This window comes from Caenorhabditis briggsae (genome assembly GCF_000004555.2).
Source record: "Caenorhabditis briggsae complete genome, chrV, whole genome shotgun sequence".
NCBI lineage: Eukaryota > Metazoa > Nematoda > Chromadorea > Rhabditida > Rhabditidae > Caenorhabditis > Caenorhabditis briggsae.
This window is the reverse complement of record NC_013488.2, coordinates 4,410,126-4,427,458: the sequence shown is the minus strand read 5'-3', so window position 1 is coordinate 4,427,458 and position 17,333 is coordinate 4,410,126. Positions and strand designations below refer to the sequence as shown.

Genomic DNA, 17,333 nt, shown 5'->3' with positions numbered 1-17,333 from the left:
ATCAGACTACAAAACTGTTCTCGTTTTTCTAATGGATTCTCTTAGTGACTACAAATCCTTTATTTTTTGCTTTTTCATGTCGAATACAAGTCCGTATATAAAAGAGTGTCTTGAAAAAATAAATTATCATTATAAATCAAAGGTTAATGGATCTGGCAGTTAGCCAAACTGCGTTTGCTCTTGTTCCGGTAAAATTAAAAATTTCCCTTCAGAAAAACACAGTAACCCTTCCAGATCACCCTATTGGGATCCATCCTAAACTGGGCAATTTTCTATAGCATCCATAAACTGTCATCGTTCGAAAACTCATTTGGTTACCTATCCGCTAACCAAGCATTCACCGATGCTTTACACTCAACCATTTTCTTGCTCTATTTCTGTCCAATGGTCCTATTGTAAGTTGGTTTGATGTGCAGGTTATCGAAATTCGAGGGTTTTTAGGGACCAACCAATCATGAAGGCGTTTTCTCATCACTGTGGATTCTTGGTTCTTTTTTGCTATGAATTATCAGTGATGACCCATTTGGCTATCTCGTTAAACAGATTCGCTGCTGCTTGGGAACCATACTCTTATGACTCCATGTTCAGTCGAAAGAAAACAAAGCTCCTTATTGTCTTTCTTTGGATTTTTACCGGATCAGTAGCTTATCTTTTTTATCGGCGTGAGTCAGATGATACCAGTGAGCACCTGATTTTAATGTTCAGACTGGTGCCATTTGTATTACGAAGAGAAGACCCACTTTTTCACATTCACCAATACTGAGTTCTGTGGACTCATCGGTTGGTATGGGGACTTTTTGAAGAATGCTGCAATAGTTGTCGTGATCGTTTGCATTGATATTCTTACGGTTTTGAGAGTTCGCAAAATTACTAGACAGGTAATTCACTGGTGGGTATTGTATCCCATAAGATTTCGGTTTCCAGGTTAGCACCGGAATCAGCGAAGAAGCTCAACATAAATTCTCTGCTCGAGATATCCGGTTTCTAAAACAAACTGTCTTTCAAGGCGCTGTTTTCATGTCCGAACTCTTGACCTATTTTTTCTTCCCAATGTACTTCCAGAATGCATGGATCGTCTTTTTTGGAACCTCGTTTGCTTGGGTCGCTGTTCACGCGGCAGATGGGTACGATTGCTTGATTTTTTTTTCTCGAAAATTATTTTTGCCGATTTTTCAGAATGGTTGTTATTGTGTGCAATCCAGAAGTCCGACGATATCTGCTCTGCCGAAAGACCAAACAACAACTGAGCACAAATACTCGATCGCATAACACCGAACATAATACCCGATCACATATTTGAGATTCTCTTTTTGTCAACATTCAATGAATATATAATTCGTATGAACTACACTTTCCTTGTGGTGTGATTTTCAGAAAAATGAAATGCACAAACTTTGTTTCGTGCATCCAGAAATTTTGGATTTGTCTGAAAATCTGAATTTCGAAATAAATTTCTGAGATTTCAGATCCTGAGATTCTCAGATTATCAGATTCTGGTATCCTAAAACTCTGAATCTCTGAGACACTGAGTTTCTAAAATTCCGAAACTCAAAGATTTAGAGGTTCAGGATTCCTGGTTTCCTGGTTTCCTGGTTTCCTGGTTTCCTGGTTTCCTGGTTTCCTGGATTCCTGGATTCCTGGATTCCTGGATTCCTGGATTCCTGGATCCTTGGTTCTGAGATTCTGAGATTCTGAGATTTTGAAATTCTGAGGGTCTGAGATTCTGAGATTCTGAGATTCTGAGATTCTGAGATTCTGAGATTCTGAGATTCTGAGATTCTGAGATTCTGAGATTCTGAGATTCTGAGATTCTGAGATTCTGAGATTCTGAGATTCTGAGATTCTGAGATTCTGAGATTCTGAGATTCTGAGATTCTGAGATTCTGAGATTCTGAGATCCTGAGATTCTGAGATTCTGAGATTCTGAGATTCTGAGATTCTGAGATTCTGAGATTCTGAGATTCTGAGATTCTGAGATTCTGAGATTCTGAGATTCTGAGATTCTGAGATTCTGAGATTCTGAGATTCTGAGATTCTGAGATTCTGAGATTCTGAGATTCTGAGATCCTGAGATTCTGAGATTCTGAGATTCTGAGATTCTGAGATTCTGAGATTCTGAGATTCTGAGATTCTGAGATTCTGAGATTCTGAGATTCTGAGATTCTGAGATTCTGAGATTCTGAGATTCTGAGATTCTGAGATTCTGAGATCCTGAGATCCTGAGATTCTGAGATTCTGAGATTCTGAGATTCTGAGATTCTGAGATTCTGAGATTCTGAGATTCTGAGATTCTGAGATTCTGAGATACTGATATTTGTGAACTTGTGTCGATTCGTGTCGATTCGTGTCGATTCGTGTCAGTTTCGGACTCCTTCGACGGAATTTGTGTCGACTCCAAAATTCATCGACAATCGTTCCGTAATTTGATTCCTTATCACCAATTTTGATCTCTACAAAGTACGACTATCGAAACAGATCTATACTCACTGATTGATAAGATACTATTCCCAGGGAAAAAGATCAAGAAATCAATATTTTAGAACCAAATTCTGAAATTAAAGGTTAAAAAGAATAAAAATTTCTGAATTCAAAAGTCAAGTTTCCCTTATTGGCACTAATTAATCTTCAACCAGGAACCTTAGCCAATCCGTTTGACCAAACCAAATCAAAACAAGTCAATTTGATTAAGCGACCATCATTAAGCTTCCAAACCAGACCATAACGTCATCCGTGTTCGACGAAGTGACCAACGCAAAGACGTATATAATTCGGAAGGTTTGGATTCTGTCTGTCAATCATGATTCGCAATATTCTGATTCTTCTAGTTGCCCTGGTAGCCGCTTCGTACGCTCAATACGGTAAATTTTGATTTTCCTGCAGTGCATTTACAACCTTAACGTTTCAGGCTACGGAGGTTATGGTGGATACCCATATGGTGGTGGGTACCATGGTGGGTACCATAGACACCACTATGGTGGCTATGGAGGAGGATATGGGTACCAGGAGGTTACGGTGGCTACCCAGGTGGTGGATATGGTGGATACCCATATGGCGGATACGGAGGCTATGGAGGTTATGGAATGTATCGGCCAGGACTCATCGGAATGCTTCTTGGAAAATAATTGTTCATTTTTTGATCTCTAGTCTTTTTGCAACATTTTTTGTCTGTACATATAGTTCGACTGTTCCATTTTTTTCGATTAACAATAATAAGCACTTTTTGATCCTCTTTACAATTCATCCCTCTCCAAAAACCAGTCATAATCGGTCTGCTAATGGAGGTACGTCCAAAAATGATGAAGAAAACTATTGTTTACCTCTCCATTTGTCCATTTTTTGATCGTTTCACTCGGCAACGAAACACGTTGGTTTCGCTGTCTGTCGTCTCTTCTTTTTTACCCAATCCCTCGATTATTTTCGAATAATGATGACAAATGGAATCGGTATAAAAGAGGAGAGTAGTAAATGGAAGGACAACCGATTTTGGCCAGAAAATGGGAGTTCCACAACTGTATTACTTTACGATTCGAGGTGAGTTATCCTTGCAGGAGAGGATGGAAAAATGTCTGGAGCTCTTGAATTCCAAAATTAAAAGAAATGTTCTTCTTATTATTATTCTAGAATATTCTTTCAGGATTCGGAGAGTACATTCGTCTTCTGTTCATCGATAACGGGATCAAGTTCGAGGACATCCGCTATGTCTACGGATCTCCAGAATGGGATGAGCACAAGAAATCCATGATTTTCGGACAAATGCCAACACTCAAGCACGATGGAAAAGAATACGCTCAAACTGGAGCCATCATGCGTCACTTGGCTAGAGTTCATGGTAAGTGTGTTCTAGGGTTGGCCACGGGGCTCCCGCTTTTACGCAGGAGCCCCGCCTGTGGAAAAAAGCAGTTCGTTGAATGAAGCAGTAACCAAAATTTTCAATTTTTTTAACGGTTCAGGGTACCCAATTAGGCTACCCTGAAAGTTTCAAGCCAATTGGTCCATTCAGTTACGCGCAATTACGCAAAGTATGCCGCCTCCCGGGGCGGGGGCGAATCCCCGCCCCGCTCTCTGGGGCGGGGGTGCGGGGCGGGGATCGCCCCTTTTTGCCCCCAAGCCAACCCTAGTGTGTTCTATTGAAAAACGTTAATGACAACAAATTCTGAATTTCCAGACCTAAACGGGTCCAGCGAGGACGACGCCACATTCCTCGACATGTTCTTCGAAGGTGTCCGTGACTCTCGTATGAAGTACGTCATGTACATCTACATGGACCAGGGAACTCGCGAGGAGTTGACCCAGAAGACCCTCCCAACCTGTCTTGCTAACTTTGAAAAGCTCTTCAAAATCCACCAAGGAAAATTCATCATTGGTGATAAGCCAAGCTACGCGGACTACATTCTGTTCGAGGAACTCGATGCTTACACTCATTTGGACGCCACGATTCTGGACAAGACCCCTTCGTTAAAGGCATTTTGGGAGATGATGTGGCAGAGACCAAACTTGAAGCCATATCTGGAGAAGCGCAAGGCTGATGGAGTCTGGATTAATGCTATCGAGAAGGGAATGAAATAATTTGGAATTTATTTTTATGATTTGCAGAAATAAAGCATTTTGTATTGTCATAACTGTTCAATGGTTTTTGGAAAAATCAAAAAATCGGTTCGCTCGAAAAATAACAATCACTACAAAGTTCAAACTGAAAGACACATTTATTATCTTATCGGAAAATGCTACAGTCGCTCGAAAAACTACGATCCAACGGTGAACTGAGACCATTAAAGAAAGGGGACATGAAAAAATAACTTTCTATGAATTTCAGAACACTAATCACTGTACACCGTCACGTCAAAATGCATACCGTAACAAAAAAATCAAAACTGTTTGTGTCCCCTCCTTCAAGACAGTTTATATACCTCGGGCATTTAGCAGAGATCACAAAACGGTCACAAAAAACCTTGTCACAATTTCAAAGCAAACCCCAGGCAAATTCAAATTGATCAGAAAATGATCACAAAAGAAAATGAAAAAAAAATTGCCATGGATCTATACCACAAAGTTTTTTAATGATTGAAAAATCTGTATATAAAGAACACACAATAGAAAAAATGCACATGTCTAAAAATGACTGTTCCACAACTTTATTATTTTGCCATTCGAGGTACGGTATAGCCCATAACATTTTTTTTTCAAATTTTTTGTTTCAGGTCTCGGCGAGTACATCCGTCTTCTTTTTACCGACAACGGAATCAACTTTGAGGACATCCGCTTTGTAAGCAGATCTCCAGAATGGAAAGAAGCCAAAATGTCAATGATTTTCGGACAGATGCCATGTCTCAAGCATGATGGAAAGGAGTACGCTCAAACTGGAACCATCATGCGCCACTTGGCCAGGGTTCATGGTATGCGCGCTCTATTGAAAACATTCTTGACAAATCGAGATATCTAACCAGTACACAGCATAACCCAAACAACAAACTGAATTTCCAGACCTCAATGGATCCACCGAGGATGATGCCACATTCCTTGACATGTTCTTTGAAGGCCTTCGTGACTGCCGTCAGAAGTACGTCCGCTACATCTACTTCGATGAAGGAACTCGTGAAGACTTGGTCCACAAAACTCTCCCAGATTGTCTTACAAACTTTGAAAAGCTCTTCAATATCCATCAAGGAAAATTCATCATTGGTGATAAACCAAGCTACGCTGACTACATTTTGTTTGAAGAGTTGGACGTCTACACCCATCTTGACGCCACGATTCTGGACAAGTTCCCATCTCTCAAGGCGTTCTGGGAGATGATGTGGCAGAGACCAAACCTGAAGGCGTATCTGGAAAAGCGCAAAGCTGATGGTGTCTGGATCAGTGTTGTCGAGAAAGGAATGCATTAATTTTTGTATATTTTCATATAAATCTTTGTTGCTCAATTTTCCTTATGATTATGACAAATTATCAATCTTGAAATGGCGCGACCCCGGGTTTTTCACATATGACAAATTTTTTGGAAGCCTGTTTTCAGGATTTCTTTTTGCAAAAGAATAGTTTAATGAAAATCCGCTCTCTGCGAGCTTTTTGCTTGGCAGAATTTTATTAACCGCGAAGTGTTTTGAAATAACGGTTTATGACCTGCTGTAATAAGTTATCTAGTGAAACGTCGCACTATCTTATCGTTCTCATAATCATATTGTTGGAATAAAAGTATAAAAGGAAAAGGACCAATCAACACTACGATAAAATACTACCATGACTGTTCCACAACTCTTCTACTTCGACCTTCGAGGTAACCTATCTTGCTATAAGATCAAAAAATAAATAGATTTTTTCAGGTTTTGGAGAATACATTCGTCTCCTTTTCCGTGATAACCAAATCGAGTTTGAGGATATTCGTTTGGATCATGAGCCTAAAGACAATCGTTTGGACCGTGGACTGGAATGGCAGGAACTCAAAAAATCCATGATATTCGGACAGATGCCATGCCTCAAGCATGACGGAAAAGAGTACGTTCAAACTGGAGCCATCATGCGCCACTTGGCCAGAATTCATGGTAAGTGCGCTCTATTGAGAAAATTTCTGACAACAAGATCTCAGACAACGAACTATATATTAATGAATTCCATAATATATTCCGAGTTTTCAGGCCTGAACGGATCCGATGAGGACGAGGCAACATTCTTGGACATGTTCTTCGAAGGTGTCAGAGACACTCGCAAGGAATACAGTCGTTTCATTTATTACGACTCTCCGAAGCGTGAAGAAATGCTCGAGTCGATTCTCCCAAGAGATCTTGCGGATTTCGAGAAACTCATGAAGGTTCACCCAGGAGAGTTCATCATTGGTGACAAGCCCAACTATGCCGACTACATCTTGTTCGAGGAATTGGACGTTTATACTCATCTGTACGCTACGATTCTCGACAAGTACCCGTCGTTGAAGGCATTCTGGGTGAAGATGTGGCAGAGACCAAACCTGAAGGCGTATTTGGAGAAGCGCAAAGCTGATCGAGTCTGGATTAATGCTATCGAGAAGGGATTAGATTAATTGGAATATAGGTTTTTTTCTAATTTGAAGAAATAGAGAATTATGTAGTGTAATTGATTTCAAAACTGCTCAATGGTTTTTGATAAAATCAAAAATCCGATCACTCAAAAAGTTACAATCCCTACAGGATTCACATTGATAACAACATTTCATTACTAATAACATTCACCAAATTCCGTATGTCCGGATGGATGTAGCGTGTCGGTTCACCCATTCAAAGATAACCGATTGAGCTGAAACCTAGACAGGCGAATCGAAAATTGTTATTAGTTTTTGCCCGACCCTTTCTATTTTCGAAGTTTTGATTTTGAAATCTTCTGGAGACGTTCCTTGGTTTCACCACAGTAAAGCGTGGTGTGCAGAGAGGGGGCGAGAGGAGGGAAAAGGGAGAGATGGTGAGGAAATTCACCACACACGTGTACGCCATCTCTATCAAGTTTCCTGTGGTGACCCGTGGTGTAGTGGCTAACGCACTACGTTTTTGTTCTTGCGACACGGGTTCGAGTCCGACAGGCGGCAACTCCTTTTTTTGATTTTTGAAAAGAGTTTAGATGTGAAAGAGAATATGTATAATGTTTTCTCTCATTGGTTCTATTGCGGGAAAGAGTTTTCACATTTTTCTGATTTGATCAGTAGTAGGAAGGAAAAGTTAGTTCTATTTTGAATTTTTTGAAAATATGATATAAGGCAAAGGTAACATAATTTATCGAATTTCTAAGATCCATATTTGCCTTTCTCAGAAATTTAAGATATTTAAAATTCGCGAATTTTTGATTTTTCAAATTTCCGGAACTCTAAATTTGAATTTTCTTATCTTCTCAATTTCCCAACTACTGAAATTCTTCTCTTGATTTCTGGGTCCCTATTCATGAAACTTCCAAATTTTTTAACTGTTTGAAATTCGAAATATATAAAATTTGGATCTTCTGAAATTAGTGACTTCAACAATTCGGAAACTAAAAATTATATTGGGAATTTAAAAGCTTTTAAAATTCACATTTTACTTACAGTTTACTTTTACAATTTCAGAGTTTTCGAATTGCTGAAATTTCGGCTCTGGATTTCCGAGTTCCGACTCTCTTAATCTTTTAACTCCCGAATTTCCGGAAAGCTGAAAATATGAATTTCTGAACACGAAAACTTCAAACAATTGGAATTTCGGAAGGTTGAAAAGTAGCAAACTCGAACTTCTGAATTTGATACATTGAATTTCCAAAAGTCAGAAAAATAACCCTCGAACTTCAAAATGTCTCATTTTTTGGATATCTGGATTTCCTTATTCCTGACTTTCCAAATTCTTAAAAAATTCGAATATCTTAATTTCAGAAACTTTTAAATGCACAACTACCAAAATTCTGAGTTTCTGAATAAAGAAATTTCAAAAAATTAGAATTTCGGAAATAGGAAATTCGGAAAATAAGGATTTTGAAAGTTCAAAAATCAATGAATTCTAGAAATCCGGGAATCCGAAATATAGAAAATTCAGGAAAAAACAAAAAACTCCTGAATGTCTATTCTGAAAAAATCCCCCCCCCCCCCCCCCCAAGTTTAAACTCAATTTCTCAATTTCCGAATATTTCGAATTCTAGCTTTTCAGAACGCGGAAAATCAGAATCATCAAAAACTAGAATTTCAGACACTCAGAATTACAGAAGAAATTTACAAAACTCTGAGTTTCTAAATTTCCTATTTTCCAAGTTCAGATAAAAAAAAATTCCCTCAATAAAAGTTTCGAGGCCTCTTTTTGAAGCCAAGATTACAGATACTGTAACCGAAGACCAGGAGTTTCAGCCCCGAAGGGGCGTAAACCGACTGGTATTATCTTATCAGAAACTGTCACATTCACTCAAAAAGCTACAATCCAACGCTCAGAAGTATGTTATAGATTACTGTTGAACGCTAAATCAGATTTTTTCTATTTTTTTTTTGAAACATATTACATTACCAAGAATGTTATAACCTCCGATCTTCGCTATCATCTTGTTGACCAACACGTTGCCCTGACTGTCTGTGTCTCTTCTTTCAGACTGATCTATAGTATCACTGATAACGTTAGCATCAATGTGATAAACATTTAGATTGGTCTTACACACTTGACACATAGAAACGGTCAAAAAACTACAGATATTCCAAGTACCCATTTGATAAAGTATAAACTGGGGAAATATCAAAAAACCAATATTTTATTTGCTAACCTGACAGGATATAACATTCTGATACACAGGAATACTAATCCATTTCCTCCTGTCTGTTACAAAAAAACAAGAAACTAGACTATCACAACAAAAACATTACTTGGTACGAAACGATATGATCAAACGGTATTTGCATGACCAGCAGGTAAAACAAAGATTAGGCTTGTGCTTTGGCTTTTCTGGAATATTGCGCAGCACCGTGTGTTTTTCAACTCTCTCCGGATATCGTTGTTTAACGAGAGGTATACAATAGGATTGGATGAGCAATTCAATATAACCATGAGCGTGAGAACAAAATACCACTCCTCATGACCGGGAGGTACAACAATAGCCATTGTCTCATAGAATACGAAAGCCAGGATGTAGAAAATCAGGATGAATACAAATTGGAGCAAGTACCTGGAACATTGTCTTCTACATATTCATAATGTCAGGCTTAGCACTGTCCGTGGTTGGGCCAGTATATTACTTTATATCTCGTTTCTGATTCTGCTTACTAATACTGCTGGACACAATCTTCGTGGTTTTTCGAATTGTATTAAGCACTAGAAAGTAGAAGAATGAAGCCATCGAAGCAGCACTGATGCTGTAGACCTTATTCATTAGATTGGAATATGAATACATATCGTCTACATCCACATACAGAACAACCATCATTTCTTGATCTACGATGAATTGGCAGCAGGGGAATAGAAATTGATTGGAAATAACGGAAAACACGGCGGCTGACACCAGGAAGAAGAATAAGGTAAAAGTGAATTTGTGTGTGAATACATGATGTTTGTTGAGAGTTATTATTGTGAATCTGAAGTTTTCAAAATATCAACGTGCTTTGATTTCCCTCTCCAACCGATTAGCCGACATCACGATCTGCAAAAAGCCTTCCATGTACCAAGCGCCAATGAAACAGCCTCCGACCAATAAGTTGGCCCAACCCATACGCTCATAAATTAAAAGATAGTGCTAAATTGGAAGTTTTGAAATATAGAATGGCATCTGAAAACCTACATCGGCTAACATCGAAATCGATAGATAAAACATCGCAAAAAGCTGAAGAAGATCGGAGAGCAGGTTGAAAAATGCAATCACATAGAAAGTGTTCTTCCGTTCTACAAACGCTAAGTGTATAATAGGAGGAGCAATTAGGAAGTTTAGAAAAATCGCCAATGAGGAGAAGGAAAAGGATACAAGCCCGAGATAAAGTTTTGGTGTCATTATTGTGATTTGTCGAGTGTGAGTTTCTTTGACTATGTGTAACTCTCTTGAGTTACATATAAAGGAAATGTATATAAAGGAAATTGACTGTCTACTGACTCTCTGATCAGAGTTTGTGCATATTGTCATAAAAAACCAATCATATGATCTGATATTGAAACATCTCATAACCGCAAACTTTAGGATATAGTTTTCTGTATATCCTGGCTTGTCCTTGGGTTTTTCCGGACTGTGAAAATTTGCGAAAAGCAAGCTATAAGGTGCAGAAGATTGCATTTCTCCTTGAGCTGGAATCCTGTGGAATTTTTCAGAGTGGAGTTATTGGACTCATTCAGTTCCCGATAATCAAAGTCTCACATTTCTGAAGATCGTTCTAAGTGAGATATGAGAACAAATCAATGCCAATCACCTCTGTGCAGTCGTGGACTTTTCTCCGAAGCCTCAGAATTCAAAAGTTTTGATTTCTTAAAAATTTTGGGCGTTTGAAATTAATTATTCCAAAATTTAAACACATTTTTTTCAAGTTTCAGAAAAGTTGTAGTAATTTTAATCGCTGAGATTATAGTCCAATATTCTCATCTAAAATTTGTTCTTTAGGTTTCATCTTTCATTGTTACCAGAATTTTTTTCTGCTTCAGTCCTTTTGCTCTATCAGTTTTTGATCTACACAGAACACGTTAGGTCGAAAATCACAAAGCATAAGAAGTCTCGTATTTTTTCCCACCAGATGTACTGGGAAAATATTTCAACGCGCCAAATTTTCACTAATTTTCAGAGAACTCTTTTCAAAAAAAAAAATGTATCTTTCCGCTGTTATTATCAACACGATTTCCATCTTTTTTCCATTTATATCAATGATTATTTACTCCAGATTATTGCTCATGATATTTTAGTAGGTTCTATTTTAAAAATTTAAATTTCAGAGAACATAAAAATTTTTAGCTTCAAAACGATACGAAAGATTTCTGATCTCTCATTATTCTATTGTAAATTTGTTTTAGATTTGCTGATTAGTATATTTAGTGAGTTTCAAAAATTCAAAGATTTCGATTTTTAAACAAAGACTTCAGGCCTTCTAAAGCTGATTCTATATGCTCTATCCATGACAAACCTTGTGGATTTTTTCATGAATCAGCATATTTTAACATTTTTCGTAATCTGGCCAGTGAATTCTATCAGTAGTCTTCGAGCTCTTCTTTTATGTTCATCGCACTGGACAGATCATTTGTAGGTTTTTTTTTAATTTGTGAAATCTGTAAAATTTTTTGTTTTAGGCTACCTACCTCCCTATCACATTTTTCAAGTACCGAAAATTCATACCAACTTATTTCATTATCACATTTGTACTTTCTTATCTCCTTGTAGATTTCTCGGTATTATTTTTGATGTGTGGAATTGACTTACTCACTCCAACTACCTGTGTGAATATTCAATGTGTCCTTGGCACTTGTTATCAAACATATTGGCTCAATTTCGAGAGAGTAGTGTATATTTTAATTGTGATTTTAACATTTGTATTAACTTTCAAACTTTTGATATGGAACATATATAAGAAGCAAAACATCAGCAAAGATCTTAAGAAGGTAAGGGAAAAATAAGAGCTTCAAAGTCTTCAAGTAAAACCCTTTTGTAGGCAAACCATCTGACCCTTATCGAATGTTGTATTCTCATAATTTCTGAACTGATACCTCCAACTACTCAATCTCTAGTTCCAGATGCTTTTACATATCTTGGTGCTATAATTTCAGCTTGTCAAACGTTGGGATTTGTGGTGGGGGTTTATTGATCACTGTGAATTTGAAGCAGAAATACAAGACAACGAGTGTGACGAGCACTGGAAAAATGGGGAATAAATCGACAGCTGGAAATACTACTAGTGAAGCGCAATAAATACTTTTTGAAGTTGTTCATAATAAACTTTATTGAAACAATTTTCTTTTAAATACATTTCTACCGAAAGTCTTTAAGCGATTTTTAATCACTTTATGGTAATCTTTAAAAAAAATTTTATTTCTCAAGAATTCTTTCAAATAAACCTCTCGAGGGAATGCGTACCGTAACTAAAAAATCTTGTATCTTCTTTAAAAAATTGCCGTAAACTCTTTAATAGAGTTACCCAATAATAATCAACTGTGAGCCAATTTATCTCGGTTTTTGTAAAAGATATCAAGAAACAGTCAACTGATAAAATATCTTTGAATTATAATCAACATTTTATCAGTTGGGAAATTTTTGTTATCTCTTACAGGAAATGATATTTGAGCTCAAAATCGACGCGTTTGGGATCATTCTGTCAGGGTGTTTGCAGTAGCTTCTTCCTCGAGAGCGAGGAGCGGAGCGACGAACCAGTAAAAATAAGTTCAATCGCGCCGAAGACGCACCAGCCGGCTGTTTGAAGCACCAGAGACGCGGCAAACAGGCTGGTTCAAAATGAACGTTGTTCTGAGTTCATGAAAGATTATACACCCAGCCCAAAAAGATGAACATGTCACATTCTAATTATATTTTATGACTTAATTCATAAGAAAAGAATCATCTGAATCAGAAAACTCATAGCACCGTAAAGAACATAGGCTCATACTCCAGTTCCAATATGAGTCAAGCTTAAAACCAAAATTTTCACACACACGAAAATCGAAAACAAAATTCGTGCATTTTCGTTTTCTGTCTCGTTTCTACCTGGAGCACATTCCCATTTTTTTAATTACCACTCCCAGAAAAAAAAAGAAAAAATCATGTATCTGTCAGCTGCTATAATCAATACCGTTGCAATCAGTTTTCCATTTATCTCAATGATAATTTACGCGAAATTATTGCTAATGATATTTTGGTAAGATTATCTTAAGGCTTTGTCAAATGACTGCCGACCGCGATTTCAGAAGTCGCTTTAGATTATTAAAATGAGATTTTCAAAATTTCTTAAGAATTTCAGGTTCAAAACCATCAAGCAGGCACCCGAACTTTCATTATTTTATTTCAAATTTGTATTCGACCTAGTTATCAGTGTTATCAGTCTCGTAAAAATGATAATTTATGCGTTAGCAATGCTACCAACCTTTTTGAATTTCTTCAATGCTAATCACTGGCTCACGTTTCTGGTTATCTGGCTGATATGTCTTATCAGTTCTCTTAGAGCAATTTTAGTCTTTTTCATAGCAATGGATAGAACTTGTGTAAATTTTTTTGTTTGATTGGAGCGCATTTATAACATTTTTCAGGCAACCTACCTTCCTATAACCTTCTTCAAGTACCGGAAGTTTATACCTACCATCTTGATAATTGGTCTAGCTACGTCCTATTCTCTAGTAGACATATCTGTAGCATTTTGGATATGTAAAGCGGACCTAAACACGCCTACAACATGTGTCAATGGCTTGTGTGTCCTGGGAGCTTGCTATCAAGACTACTGGTTGGAATTTCAAAAATACATATATGCTCTTATAATTGCCTTAACTTGTCTCTTATGTCTCAAACTATTTATTTGGAATAGAGTTAAGAAACATAATGTTAGCCAGGATCTTCGAAGAGTGAGATTTTGAATTTTTCTTTCTCGGAAAACCTATAAATTTTCAGGCTAACCGTCTAGCGCTTATTGATTGCACTATCCTCATTGTTTTTGATTTCTTACCTCCAATTCTTCATACAGTTTTTCCGGATTTTTTCGACTACGTTGGAGCTATCAATTCGGTATCTCAGACATTGGGATTTGTGGTGAAATCTTGTTTGGTAACGCTGAACTTGAAACAAAAGTATCAAGTGAAGAAAGTTGCGACGTCTGCCAAGACTATGTGGAGCACCAGTGAACAAAAACATTTATCTTGATTAGAAATTTTTAATTTTCGAAAAAAATTAATGTTGCAGTTTTGATGTCCTGTTGATTTTTCTCATTCTGACAGTCGGAGGTTTTTAGATTCAAAGATTCTGAGATTCTGCGATTCTTAGATTCTGAGATTCTGCGATTCTTAGATTCTGAGATCCTGAAATTCATTGAAAACACTTTAACATTTTTTAAAATCTCAAAAATCTCGAAATTTCAAAAATCTTCAAAATTTCACAGATGTAGTTAATACATTTTTAATATTGTTATTTGAATCAAGATTCTTCTTTTTTTTTCAATATTCATTTAATTTTTTCATCTGTGTGTTCTATGGATGCTTCAATGCTCCTACGTGTTATTCAATCATGTTCTGATCAACTTTTCAGAAAACGAACAACTAATAATTTTTCTTTCTCCGAACTATATTTCACCTGAAAAATAAAAATTTTAATACCATTTATTCTGACTACACTCTACTTCATTTTTTCTGTTATTTTGCTTTCATTTTTGTCCTCGATTTCAGGCAATAAAAATGTTTGTATCTGCTGTACTAATTAATTTCCACTTTTTTTGTTATTTTGCTTTCTTTTTTTCACACCGAGATTTCTAAAAATCACAAGAAGGAACTTACCCTAGACCCCTTTGTGTGGGAAAATGAGTCAGGATTACATAAGACGGCTTTCCTTATCCCTAAATCCCTTTTAACACAATACATGATCTTTTATTAACCCTTTGACATGTAAATTTATGATTAAGAGATGACAAAACTCTAAAGATATCCTAACATCATCTTCAGATCGCCCACAATTCATTACTTGTCTATTCACCAACTTCCCCGTCATAAGTTTTACTGCAAAAATTTTGACCAAACTTCACTTTACCCAAACTAAAAAATCCCAATCTTCGACCAAAAGTTTTCTATTTCTGGATTTACTTTGTTCTGATTTTTTCATAAGTTCAGCTATACGTGCGTCTTTTATGTATTGTGTATGATCTGACGATTTTTTCCCACGGAATCAATCAGAACAAGGGGGTACGAGAGAATTCAGAATTCATATCCAGCACATTTTCTTCCATTTTTGTTTTTCTACACGTTTTTCTGGATTCCACAAGCTCCCCAAATATGTACACATCCGCTATCGTTATCAATACAGTTGCTATCAGTTTCCCTTTCATTTCTATGATTGTTTACGGTAGATTATTGCTCATGATATTCTGGTGAGTCTTGCAAACTTCTTTAAAACATAAACTTTATTTATTCCCAGGTTCAAGACGATTCAAAAGTCTCCGGAACTCTATTTATTTTACTGCAAATTTGTGTTCGATTTGGTCATTAGTTTTATAAGTGAGCCCAAAATTTTTTAATACTGAATTTTTTATAAATCCAGTTTTCCAGGCTTTATAAAAATGATAATCTACGGGTTATCCATGACTAGTTGGGCTGATTTCTTTTTCGCAAATCATTGGCTCACTTTTATGTTCGTCTGGCCGGTGAGCTCTTTCAGCACTTTGAGAGCAATCCTTGTCTTGCTTATTGCGGTGGATAGGACTTGTGTAAGTTTAAAGGAGGGGCCCAAGGGATTCCCAGAAACGTTTAGGGGCTCTAAAACCCCAAAACTGGACTACTTCCAGCTTTGAATTTTCAGGCCACTTACATTCCTATCAAATTCTTCAAATACCGAAAATTAATCCCAACCTACTTCATCATTGGTCTAGTACTATCATATTCTATAATTGACACATCTGTGGCATTTTTAATTTGCCAAATCGATTTGAGCACACCTACGGATTGTGTAAGTGCCCAGTGTATAAATGGGGCATGCTATCAGAGGTACTGGTTGGTATTCTCTCAAATCTTGTATGCACTGATTATCGCGTTGACTTTGTTGCTGTGTCTGAAAATATTCTTCTGGAACAAGGCAAATCTCAGTGGAGATTTGAAGCGGGTGAGTTGTTTTTTTTGCAACAGATCTACAAATTCCAATTTTCCAGGCAAATCGTCTAGCCATGATCAACGCATTCATCCTGTTCATTTTCAATTTTCTACCTCCCATCGCCAATTCTGTCTTCTCAAATTATTTCGAATACGTGGGAGCGATGAACTCAGTCTGTCAGACGCTGGGATTCGTCGTGGAATCCTGGCTAACCAATGTGAGCATGCGTCAGAAGTATCGAGTCACCGTAGTGACGTCATCAGGAAAGGTTGTACAGAGATCTACAGTGGAGAAGTTTAGTGAATATAAGTGAATCTAGATTACATTATACTTTATTTTTGTTAATATTTGAATCAAACCTATTTTTTCAATATTTAAATGCAATTTGTGTGTTCTATGAATGCCCCCATGTTATTCCATCATGTTCCAATCAACTACCCAAAACAAAACAACTAATAATTTTCCTTTCTCCGAACTATATTTCACCTGAAAAATACAAATTTTAATACCATTTATTCTGACTACACTCTACTTCATTTTTTCTGTTATTTTGCTTTCATTTTTGTCCTCGATTTCAGGCAATAAAAATGTTTGTATCTGCTGTACTAATTAACATAATTGCAATCAGCTTCCCATTTATTTCTATAATTTTTTACACAAGATTGTTGTCGAATATTTTTCTGTGGGTCGTTTAGAAAATTGGGAGATTATGATTTTTAGAAAAGAGTCAATTAATTACAGAACAAGGAAAATAAAAATAGCGCCAGAGTTGAATTTTTTTACTGCAGATTTTTTTAAGATTTGCTGATTAGTGTCATTAGTAAGTTTCTAAATGTGGGACCTAAATATGAATGGTACGGTGTAGTAAACGGAAGGATGTGTTTTGTCCTAAGCCTTGTCAATTTCCTGTTTTAGTCCCCTAAAGGTACATGGTGACATATTGGGGGTCTCAATTGAGATGTTTTGAATTTACACCCGTTTTGATCTACTTGTAAGTTTATTTTTTTGGTGCTGGGCAGTTATACTGAACTGGGAGGTACTATTGATTTCTGAAGCTCCTGCATTTCGCCTTATCTAACGGCGGGTCTTGATCTAATGGTCGGTCATAAAACAAGGCCGTGGTTCTGGCCTGTTGCCGTAGA

At 36.9% G+C, this 17,333-nt stretch overlaps 9 protein-coding genes across 9 annotated transcripts; 7 read left to right on the top strand and 2 right to left on the bottom strand.

Moving 5' to 3' along the window:
* Positions 1-146: 146 nt before the first annotated feature.
* On the top strand, positions 147-1,300 carry CBG01283 (the record flags this gene model as incomplete). Its single annotated transcript, XM_045236927.1, has 6 exons — positions 147-188; positions 235-395; positions 442-662; positions 706-878; positions 925-1,124; positions 1,177-1,300. The coding sequence occupies 6 exons, from the start codon at positions 147-149 to the stop codon at positions 1,298-1,300; spliced, it is 921 nt and encodes a 306-aa protein (XP_045091798.1).
* A 248-nt stretch (positions 1,301-1,548) lies between these two features.
* Positions 1,549-3,333, bottom strand: CBG01284 (the record flags this gene model as incomplete). The annotated part of the gene is made up of 2 exons (XM_002636000.1): positions 1,549-2,450; positions 3,318-3,333. The coding sequence occupies 2 exons, from the start codon at positions 3,331-3,333 to the stop codon at positions 1,549-1,551; spliced, it is 918 nt and encodes a 305-aa protein (XP_002636046.1).
* On the top strand, positions 2,798-3,144 carry CBG26977 (the record flags this gene model as incomplete). Its single annotated transcript, XM_045236925.1, has 2 exons — positions 2,798-2,858; positions 2,906-3,144. The coding sequence occupies 2 exons, from the start codon at positions 2,798-2,800 to the stop codon at positions 3,142-3,144; spliced, it is 300 nt and encodes a 99-aa protein (XP_045097996.1).
* A 161-nt stretch (positions 3,334-3,494) lies between the features above and the next one.
* Cbr-gst-10.2 lies at positions 3,495-4,566 on the top strand (the record flags this gene model as incomplete). The annotated part of the gene is made up of 3 exons (XM_002636001.1): positions 3,495-3,531; positions 3,635-3,829; positions 4,166-4,566. 3 exons carry the CDS (start codon positions 3,495-3,497, stop codon positions 4,564-4,566), a joined length of 633 nt encoding a protein of 210 aa, XP_002636047.1.
* Positions 4,567-5,115: 549 nt separating this feature from the next.
* Cbr-gst-10.1 lies at positions 5,116-5,882 on the top strand (the record flags this gene model as incomplete). The annotated part of the gene is made up of 3 exons (XM_002636002.1): positions 5,116-5,152; positions 5,199-5,393; positions 5,482-5,882. 3 exons carry the CDS (start codon positions 5,116-5,118, stop codon positions 5,880-5,882), a joined length of 633 nt encoding a protein of 210 aa, XP_002636048.1.
* A 352-nt stretch (positions 5,883-6,234) lies between these two features.
* CBG01288 lies at positions 6,235-7,030 on the top strand (the record flags this gene model as incomplete). The annotated part of the gene is made up of 3 exons (XM_002636003.1): positions 6,235-6,271; positions 6,318-6,536; positions 6,630-7,030. The coding sequence occupies 3 exons, from the start codon at positions 6,235-6,237 to the stop codon at positions 7,028-7,030; spliced, it is 657 nt and encodes a 218-aa protein (XP_002636049.1).
* Positions 7,031-9,344: 2,314 nt separating this feature from the next.
* Positions 9,345-10,440, bottom strand: CBG26978 (the record flags this gene model as incomplete). Its single annotated transcript, XM_045236924.1, has 4 exons — positions 9,345-9,624; positions 9,695-10,030; positions 10,076-10,188; positions 10,234-10,440. The coding sequence occupies 4 exons, from the start codon at positions 10,438-10,440 to the stop codon at positions 9,345-9,347; spliced, it is 936 nt and encodes a 311-aa protein (XP_045097997.1).
* A 1,200-nt stretch (positions 10,441-11,640) lies between these two features.
* Positions 11,641-12,226, top strand: CBG01289 (the record flags this gene model as incomplete). Its single annotated transcript, XM_045236923.1, has 3 exons — positions 11,641-11,667; positions 11,715-12,023; positions 12,074-12,226. The coding sequence occupies 3 exons, from the start codon at positions 11,641-11,643 to the stop codon at positions 12,224-12,226; spliced, it is 489 nt and encodes a 162-aa protein (XP_045091799.1).
* Positions 12,227-13,175: 949 nt separating this feature from the next.
* On the top strand, positions 13,176-16,504 carry CBG01291 (the record flags this gene model as incomplete). Its single annotated transcript, XM_002636006.2, has 8 exons — positions 13,176-13,270; positions 13,373-13,613; positions 13,659-13,967; positions 15,219-15,475; positions 15,523-15,602; positions 15,654-15,811; positions 15,904-16,203; positions 16,250-16,504. The coding sequence occupies 8 exons, from the start codon at positions 13,176-13,178 to the stop codon at positions 16,502-16,504; spliced, it is 1,695 nt and encodes a 564-aa protein (XP_002636052.2).
* Positions 16,505-17,333: the final 829 nt, after the last annotated feature.